At 47.4% G+C, this 10,005-nt stretch overlaps 1 protein-coding gene across 1 annotated transcript; it reads right to left on the reverse strand.

The window, feature by feature from the left end:
- Nucleotides 1-9,194: 9,194 nt before the first annotated feature.
- Nucleotides 9,195-9,587, reverse strand: NHLH2 (nescient helix-loop-helix 2). The gene has a single exon (XM_070935299.1). It carries the CDS (start codon nucleotides 9,585-9,587, stop codon nucleotides 9,195-9,197), a length of 393 nt encoding a protein of 130 aa, XP_070791400.1.
- Between the last annotated feature and the right edge of the window lie 418 nt (nucleotides 9,588-10,005).

Consider the following 10,005-nt stretch of genomic DNA (forward strand, 5'->3'; position numbering starts at 1 on the left):
TTGAGTGATCTCGAGATAGGGGATATAGTCATCAAGCCCTTGTCATGGTCTGATCACTCTCTCCTTTGTCTCGACCTTCGAACCGCTACACCCCGCCGCAGGGAGGCGGAGCCGGTAAGATGGTTCCGCCCCAGGCGCCTGATGGAACCTGATAGGTTCCAGATGGAGCTTGGGCCATTCCCTGAGGCTCTGGCACACGCCTCGACTGGAGACCTAGTGGCCGCCTGGGATAGGGCGGCCGCTGGAGCTCTGGACCGAGTCGTGCCTTTGCGGCCTCTGACCCGGCGCCGATCTCATTTAGCTCCTTGGTTCACTGAGGAGCTGAGGGAGTTGAAGCGCCGGAAAAGATGCCTAGAGAGCAGTTGGAGGGCCAGTCTTTCTGAATCTGACTGGACACTGGTAAGATCTCATATTAGGAATTACCTAGTGGCAATAAAAGCAGCGAAATGTAACTATTTTGCTGCTCTTATTGCGTCATCAGATAATCGCCCGGCCGCCCTGTTTAGGGTGACCCGATCCCTGCTTCCCCAGGAAGCGCGGGAGGACCCCTTGGAGGGTAGAGCCGAGGACTTTGTTCAGTATCTGTATGACAAAATCACTCAGATTCGGGAAGATCTGGACTCCGACTGGGTAGTCTCAGGGGGAGGGACTGGGGCAGGTCTTGAGAATGTTATCTGGGATGAGTTTGATCCTGTGACCCCTGAGGACGTGGACAGGATTCTGGGTAGACTGAACGCGACCACCTGTTTATTGGACCCGTGTCCCTCCTGGTTAGTGCTGGCTTCTCGGGAGGTGACACGAGGCTGGTTCCAGGGGATTATAAATGCTTCATTGGGTGAGGGTGTCTTTCCTGCCGCCTTGAAAGAGGCGGTGGTGCGGCCTCTCCTCAAGAAGCCTTCCCTGGACCCGGCAATGTTGGTAAATTATCGTCCGGTCTCCAACCTTCGTTTTGTGGCGAAGGTTGTTGAGAGTGTGGTTGCGCAACAGCTCCCCCAGCACCTGGATGAAACGACGTATCTGGATCCGTTCCAGTCGGGCTTCAGGCCCGGATACAGCACGGAAACGGCATTGGTCGCGTTGGTTGATGATCTCTGGAGGGCTCGGGACAGGGGGTGCTCCTCTGTCCTGGTCCTGTTAGATCTCTCAGCGGCTTTTGATACCATCGACCATGGTATCATGCTGCACTGGTTGGAAGAGTTGGGGGTGGGAGGCACTGTGTTGCGGTGGTTCTCCTCCTTTCTCTCTGACCGGTCGCAGTCTGTGTTGACAGGGGGACAGAGGTCGACCCCGAGGCCCCTCATATGTGGGGTGCCGCAAGGGTCGGTCCTCTCGCCTCTCCTGTTCAACATTTATGTGAAGCCGCTGGGCGAGATCATCCGTGGTTTCGGGGTGGAGTACCATCAGTACGCTGACGACACCCAGCTGTACATCTCCACCCCGGATCACCCCAACGATGCCCTTGAAGTGATGTCCCGGTGCCTGGAGGCCGTACGGATCTGGATGGGGAGGAACAGGCTCAGGCTCAACCCATCCAAGACCGAGTGGCTGTGGTTTCCGACGTCCCGATATAGGCAGTTGACACCATCACTGACTATTGGGGGCGAATCATTGGCCCCCACGGAGAGGGCTCGCAACTTGGGCGTCCTCCTGGATTCATGGCTGTCTTTAGAAGAGCACTTGACGGCCGTGACCGGGAGGATTTTTCATCAGGTTCGCCTGATTCGCCAGTTGCGTCCCTTTCTGGATCGGGACTCGTTACGCACGGTCACTCATGCCCTCGTCACCTCCCGCCTGGACTATTGCAATGCTCTCTACATGGGGCTCCCCTTGAGGAGCACCCGGAGGCTCCAACTGGCGCAGAGTGCGGCCGCGCGGGTGGTAATGGGAGCGACGTGGCGCTCCCATGTGACACCTCTCCTGCGCGAGCTGCACTGGCTCCCGGTGGTCTTCCAGGTGCGCTTCAAGGTTTTGGTTACCACCTTTAAAGCGCTCCATGGCTTAGGACCTGGTTATCTACGGGACCGCCTACTACCACCAATAGCCTCCCACCGGCCAGTTCGCTCTCATAGAGAGGGACTCCTCCGGGTGCCGTCAGCCAAACAATGTCGGCTGGCGACCCCTAGGGGGAGAGCCTTCTCTGTGGGGGCACCTACCGTCTGGAATGAGCTCCCCCCGGAGATACGGAGGATCCCGGATCTGCGCACCTTCCGCCGCGCTGTGAAGACCTTTTTATTCCAGCAGGCGGGCTTGGCCTAATCTCTTCCCTTTTAAATATGTAAATTTTAATCTGTTTTTAAATTATTGGGGTGTTTTAATCTGTCTGGGCCAAAATAATTTAATTTGATTTTATCTGGTTTTTAAATTTTTTATGTCTATGTTATTTTATTGTTTGGCTGTTCACCGCCCTGAGTCCTTCGGGAGTAGGGCGGTATACAAATCGAATAAATAAATAAATAAAAAAAATAACAACCGCCACCCCTCCGCCCCTCCCCTGAGACCTTGGCTGATGGAAAGCATGGAAACCTGGTGGGCACATATCAACAAGGGGGGCTCCCCCTTCCTGGCCCAACCAGGTCTCCGTAATACCCGCCAGGTCCGCACCCCCCTCCTGAATAAGATCACAAATGAGGGGGGCTTTATTTACCACGGACCTGGCGTTGCACAGCATCAGCCGAAGGCCTAGGGCCCGAGGTTCCGTACAACCTGGGGAACGAGAAGAGCTTTGAGGGTCGGAGCGCGCCACCGCTTGTAAACAGCGAGGACGCACTCCCGTAGGATGATGTGGCCCCCTGCTCCCGCCATATCTGCCCCTCCCACCTATAATATCGATGTTATGGGCATCTGTATCGTAAGATCTAATCATCTCCCTGACCCCAGTGTTCACACCTCCCATGCCATGCCCTATGGCTGGCCCAGATACCCTCCCCCGCGGGTATCTTTGTCGGCTGAGGTGGCTTCAAAGCCCATGGATCTGAGAGCCTTGGCTAGGCAATCATACCACCTCTTGCCTGACTGTTTGAGTCCATATAGGCTTTTATTCAGCAGCCAAGTCTTGTTCTCCCCTTCGTTATATCCGGGTGGTGCTTTGACGTATATTTCTTTATCCAATTCAGTGTGAAGGTACGCAGTCTGTACATCGAATTGGAATACTTCCAGCCCTAGGATGGTGGCCACCAACAGGGCACTTTTGACACTTTCGGCCCTGACGGTGGCGAGTAGGTGTCGGTGTAATCTTTGGGGTATCTGTGGGCGAAACCCTGTGCAACCAGTCTCATCTTGTACAGAGCCTTGTTGTCCTCTAGTGTCTTGACCCTGAACACCCATTTGGTTCCTATCGGCTTTTTGTTCTCTGGAACTTGAGCAGGTGAATACACTTGCAGATTCCTGAGGCTCTCCCTCTCCCTCTCCATGGCTGATATCCATTTCTCTCTCTCTTCCTGGGGAAGGCCAAGTATGTCCTCATATGAATTGGGTGTGGTATGGTTGTTATGGATGGTCATGACGTAATCTTCCAGCCTCTTTGGTAGCTTGTTCCTGTTCTCTCTGATTGGTCTACTGGGGGTTGGCTCGGTCTCTTGCATGTTGTCTGCCTCTTTGTTTGTCAGGTTATCAGAGAGGGAAGCCCTTCTTTCCACTCTTTGATGTTTACTTTATAGTGGTTGGTTTTGTGTGCTTCCACCTTCTCTTCCCCCTGACCATGTTCGAGTGTGTTTCTATTGGCGAGGATGTCGTTGGAGTGGACCCTCAACCAGTTTGCAATTTCGTGAAAATCAGCAGGCCTGGATACGACAAACCTGTTGTTGTTGTCGATGAACCTGTCCTGGTTCGTAACCCATGAACCTCAGTCTCTTTGATATTTTCTCTCCCTTCTTTCTCAGTTGTCTGGGGATGTGGACATCAGCTGGGGCGCTGAATATGTGCAGGTGTGCAATGTTGGGCTTTCTGTTATATAGCATCTCATATGGGGTCTTATTGATGGAGCTTGACCACAGTCTATTTAGAGTGTAATTGAAGTAGTGCAATGCCTCTGACCAAAAATGCTGCCCCATCCCAGCATCCTCCAAGGCGCACCTCATTATTGTTTGCAACACTCCGTTTTTTCTCTCTACGATCCCGTTCTGGAAGGGCGAGAACGGCGAAGAGGTGTAGTGCGCTATGCCCCGCTCCCTCAGCCATCTTGTGAATTCCTTGGCCATAAACTCCGAGCCCCTGTCTGTTATTATTTGCCTTATTTTCATATTGTGTTGCATTTCTATTCTTTTGTGGAACTCTTTAAATCTTTGGAACAACTCATTTTTGTGTCTGAGAGAATAAACATACCCATATCTGGTAAAGTCATCCACAATGGTGAGGAAGAATTGCTTCCTATGCCCGACAGATGGTTTCAATGGCCCTACCAAGTCCATATGTACTAATTGGAAGGGGGACCCGATGGTTCGTTTTGACCTTTTGGGTATGGCCTTAACTCTGATCTTTGAACGCTTAAAGATTGAACACTCCAGGTAATTTTCACAGTTCTTTACTTTGAGGCCTTCGGTACACTCTGACATTCTTTTTACAATAGGAAAGCTGATGTGTCCCAGCCTTCTGTGAAGGAGGTGGGCGCAGTTATCATGCAATGGCTTCCCAATGGATATAGAGTTATTGACATTTTGTTTACATTTGGCTGCCCCCTGCTGTACCCCCTCTGTTTCTGTGTTTTCATCTGCCTCATGGTCTGTACTAGTATTAATGCTTCCTTCCTCTCTTGTGTTGGGTGTGAAGTAGGGTAGGCCCTCATGCATGGTCACTTTTCCAATCTCCTCCCCCTGCTTAATCATGTAGGCCTTTCCATCCTTAAACGTTACTTCGGTATTTGTGTTATGTGTCAGCTTGGTAATAGCCAGTACATTGTGGGGTATCCCTGGCACGTACAGTACCCCCTCTATTTTTCCTGTTTGTGGAATGTGTGTGTTTCCCTTCCCTACTACTTGAACTTTGCTTTGGTTTGCTACCTTTAATTCAAAGTCTGCTTCGGTGAGTGAGTCTAGTAGCCTTGGGTTGCAAGTTGTGTGATTTGTGGCTCCTGAATCCAGAAGCCAAGTGTCTCTGCCTATCTTGTGTTTAGTGTCTGAGTCATCGTGTCTGAGCCCATACATAGAACCCGGGTTACTGTCTCTAGAGTTGTCCCTGCATTCATGATGCCTCCTGAAGGAGCAAAAAACAACAACCCACCTTTACCCAAAGGAAAGAACAATTAATCAGAACAGCATGCCTCCTGAAGTTGTGGATGCTCCATCACTGGAAGTTTTCAAAAATAGGCTGGCCAACCATTTGGGATGGTATAAGCACTCCTGCCTTGAGCAGGAGATTGGACTAGAAAATCTCCAAGGTCCTTTCCATGTCCTATGATTCTATAAAACAAAAGAAAATCCAGAAGTTGTTTCCTATAATCTTCTTACCTTTCAAGCAAGACTGAAGCTGGATTTATCTTTTAGATGATTGATAATTATTTTCAAGCTATTTATTATTAATTTAATTTTAAGATGGTTACCTTCTCCCTTAAACTCTCCTTACTTAATCATAAATTCAGGAAATTTATGTATTTTAATATTTTGTTTTATAATATTTATGTTTTACTTTTCAGCTCATTTTTGACATTAATTCTATGCAACTTCTCTTTCTGTCCCTCACATTGTAAATTGACTGTGGGTTTAATTTCACTTCCCTTTAATTGTGGCAGGAAAATGATCTTTGAACCACCTTTAAATGACATGTCTATTGCCTCTTTCTCAAATCCAGTCCATAGTGGAGGGAGCTTGAAGTTGAACTTAGCAGTTCCAGGTTTAAAATAGTGTTTTTTCTCTCCTCCCAAACAATTTTCACTCCAGACACAATCTAGCCCAAGTAATTAAATAAGATTCCTGGTACAGTCACAAATTGGAACTAATCCAGCTTCTATGAAGCACTTTGAACTGCTGTGGGCATGCCTTCTAATCTGCATTCTTCAGGTATTGCTTTCCAAGGCCATTTGCTGATCAAGTATCATACAACCTCCGTATATAAACAAATGCAATGCTCTTTTGATTGCATGCTAGATCGGTGTTTGAAAACAATACTAATATTAGTCCTGTATTGCACAGAAGGTCTGGGAAATAGCCAGGCTCTACAAGCTGTGTGCTTCTAATTCCACCATAATGAATACTATATGGTTGTTGTTTTTTTACTGGCTTGCTGACAAGGAATTTTGCATGACTCTACTTTTTCCTGTTGTTTTTTAATTTTTCATTACTTGGATGAAGCAATACCATTTTGCTTACATCTTAGGCAGCTCTTGGGCTCTGCCAACCAAGGCACAGTACATCCCCTTGTAGCACAATGGTGTGGGATACCTGTGTCACATCAATTTCATCAATTACCTGTTTCATATCAATCTATTATTCTTTTATCTCAATACATTCCATCTTGACATATTACTCTTGAATCTCTTCTGATTCTCTATAAATCAGAATCGTTGCAACAATTCCAGAGTTCACTTCTTCCATTTCACTTCTTTCCATAGAAGAAATATTAACAAGAGTTCTATGTGCTTCTTCATTTAATTCAGGAAACATCCTGGAACCATGGAGGTGCTCCATTCCATCTATCACTTTGGATTCCATTGCTGCTTCAAATGCAAAGATTGAGCACCTGACACATTGTTCTCATCTGTTTTTACATACACTTTGGAAGATTGCTAAATGGTAATGGTGTCCAGGCATCTGCCTACACGTGCCCAACCCTGCTTCACACCACACTTTTTCCTGCCTGCAAGTAAGACCTGTTGGAAGGGAAAACAGAGCTGGGGCAATCTATCAGATGATTTTCTTATTTGTCCCATATTAAATGTGTAAGGACAGCACCACCCATCAGCCCATAATTAACGCAAAATAGTGCTCAATTATTGAGGCAGAGCTATTGCTCCTTGCATATCTTTCTGCCATATCTAAGACTGGAGGGAAGCACCTTTTCGCAGCCATGAGGATTAGCCCTGCATCCCATCACATTTCTTTTCCTTGTCTCTTTTCATTTTATGTTATTCCTTCTTTAAAAGCCATGATTTGTTGTGCAATTCTCTACTGCTCCCTATTTTAATAATTGTCAGGTAAAATGACAGTAGTATTATCCCCATATATAATTCAGGTTATTGAGAGGACAGTCTCTCAACTTATTTCCCCATTAGTGACCTATGCCATCTTTTAGAGTCATCCAACCATGGTGTCAAAATAACAGCAATGAGAACAGGTTTCATATCTCTTCAATGGTGATTACTGGTAGGTGATGCTATATGTGATTAGTGAGAAACAGCCTTGGATACTTAAAAGATGCAATGAACTTGTGTTTGACATAAAATTAGAACCAAAAGGGTGTCAGCACCAAGCATCACTGTTTGGTGGTATTTAATTCATCATGGCCTTAGAGGTTGAATTCAGGTGTTATTTGAAGAGCATTGACCAAAATGTCCCTTCTAACCTAACATTGCTTTATGCTGGTCATATTTTTTCCATAGATTGAAAGGATATTAATAGCCTTCAGCAAATACTTTCCATAAAAGTGAAACCTAATTTCTAAGTGAAGGAATATAGAAGAAGAAAAAGGGGAACATGTTTGTATATTGTAAAACAATCTCTCTCTCTCTCCCTCCCTCCCTCCCTCCCTCCCTCCCTCCCTCCCTCCCTCACACACAACCCATCTATCATCTATCTATGTAGTCAGCATCAATCAAGTATTATGTGATATTGGATTGAATTCCAGATGTAATAGATTCATTGTCTTTTCTTTTTTGTTTCTCTTAACAGAAAAAAAAAAGAAAACCAGCTTTATTGGATACCTTTATTTATATGCAAAACAGTGTACCATTCATGAGAGATATGAAAAAAAGTTCAGATAAAAATCAATTTCTCTATTTGCACTACAAAATATTGCCTTATACAAAGCAACATACATACGTGCAGACGCACACATACATACACACACATCAAAAACCCTGAAAAAGACTAAAATCTTTGGATAACAGATATGTTCTCTCCCGTGACCCAGACATACTTTTTAAGAGTTTCACAGCAAAACAGCATATAACATTTTCTGCTTGCAAATTTTTTGGTTGTCATAAAAGAAAGTACTCCTGTTTTTCCTTAATATGGAAAAGAAAATTTGTAGTACACACACACACACACACACACACACACACACACACAAAGACAAACAAAACTATTCCCTTATCAGTTATTTCCAAAATACATCTTTAGACAGAATTACAGATCAGAATAACAACAAACATTTTAATTTCTATTTGAAAATAAAATCTTCAAGTGAACTGCTAGTATTTTGATTCCACACACACAAAATAAATAAAGTTATCAAGGATAAATCCAAATATATAAAATACATTTAAAAAGAGGGCATAGGTGCAATAAAACCAGAGCAAAATGAAAACCCACAATCTGGTTTCCAATGAACACTTCCAGAATCAGACATTTATTCCACAGAAGAAAATGTAAACACTTGACTATAGAAAACCAGTTGGCACAAAGTCTTCAACGCAAAATCTTAACCACCCTCAAAAACTAAAAAATTGTCTTGGGGAAAAATAGTCTACTTTTGCTACTTAAATTAAAAAATAAATTATTTTTAACTGCACTCCTGTATCATACATTAAGGTCACAAGTAAATGAGATCTTTATTATTTTTGGATACAAAGAAAGGGGCACTTGACAGTCTGTTTTATCACTGTGTTTGTTTAGAAAAGAACCCCACCTTCCACATAAAATGTGCTCCTGTTTGGGGCGGCCCGGGGACAAGTCAAGTCTCAATCCAAACCCCCGGAGGGAAAACTTCCATTTCAAGTTTCTCTTTTCGGGCGTGAGTCAGGAAAGCACTTTAAGGCACGAGCTTAAAGCCAAGGGATCTCCAGCCAAGCTTCCGCCGGGTTCTCGAAACTTTGCTGAAAGGGGACCCTATCGCGGGGAACCTTTGAGCGGGGAGGGAAGGTGAAGGAAGGGACAAGCCGAGCCCGTCCATCCCTCAGAGACAAGGGAGCCTCCGGCGGCTTGACCTGGGGAAGGCGCGCCGCCTGCAAGGCCGAGCCCCAACGGAGGCGGCTCCAGAGAGACCCAGCGGCCTGTCCATCTTGTCTGTCGATCTTCCCCACGGGTCCTGGTCCCCGGGCGCCTGCCCTACACGTCTAGGACATGGTTGAGATAGGATATGTAGCAGATGGCCAAACGCAGGATCTCGATCTTGGAGAGCTTCTTGTCCGGGGGAAGCGTGGGCAGCAGCTTGCGCAGCTCGGCAAAGGCCAAATTAAAAGCCTCCACCCGGATGCGCTCCCGCGTGGCGTGGGCCGACCGATATTTGGCCGTGGCTCGACGGCGCCGCCGCTTCTCCTCACGGCTCAGCGGCTGCGGCGGATGGGCCGCTGAGCGACCTCCTCCTGCGCTCTCGCCGTTTGGCGCCTCCAAGTCGGAGGCGCAGCAGCTCCGCAGCCCCTTGGCCTCCAGAGACTCCGGGTCGGACGGCGCTGACGACGGGTGGTCCGAGTCCACTGCTTGGTCTGGGCTCAGCATCATCTGCCAGGCGAGGAGGCAAATAATAATAAAATAAAAATAAATACGGGAGTTCAGTCAGTGCTGCCCGTTGAATGTTCTCCCCCGCCCGGCTCGTGATAGGCGGGAAGGGAGCCAAGCACATCGGCTTGTGCCCTTCGCCCGCCTGCCCGCCCGCCCGCCTTCCCCGCCACCCCTGCCTTCCTGCTCTAGCCAAGGTAGCGCAGCTTTTGTCAGAAGCTCCCGGTGGAAGCCTGAGCCGGGTTGATCGCGTGTGCCTGCCGCTTACTTCGCGCTCACGAGCCGGCGGGGCTGAAGGACCTGCTGCTGCTAGGAGGCCTCGCGAGGAGGCTCGCTTGCGCTGCCAAGGCTGAGGGAGAAAAGAGGCTGCTTGACTTCCTTGACTGGGGTGGCGCGACAGGGAGGGAGGCTGCTAACTAAG

This window comes from Pituophis catenifer, unplaced genomic scaffold (assembly GCF_029215685.1).
Source record: "Pituophis catenifer annectens isolate HBS135680 unplaced genomic scaffold, rPitCat1.0.hap2 SCAF_2, whole genome shotgun sequence".
Taxonomy (NCBI): Eukaryota; Metazoa; Chordata; class Lepidosauria; order Squamata; family Colubridae; genus Pituophis; species Pituophis catenifer.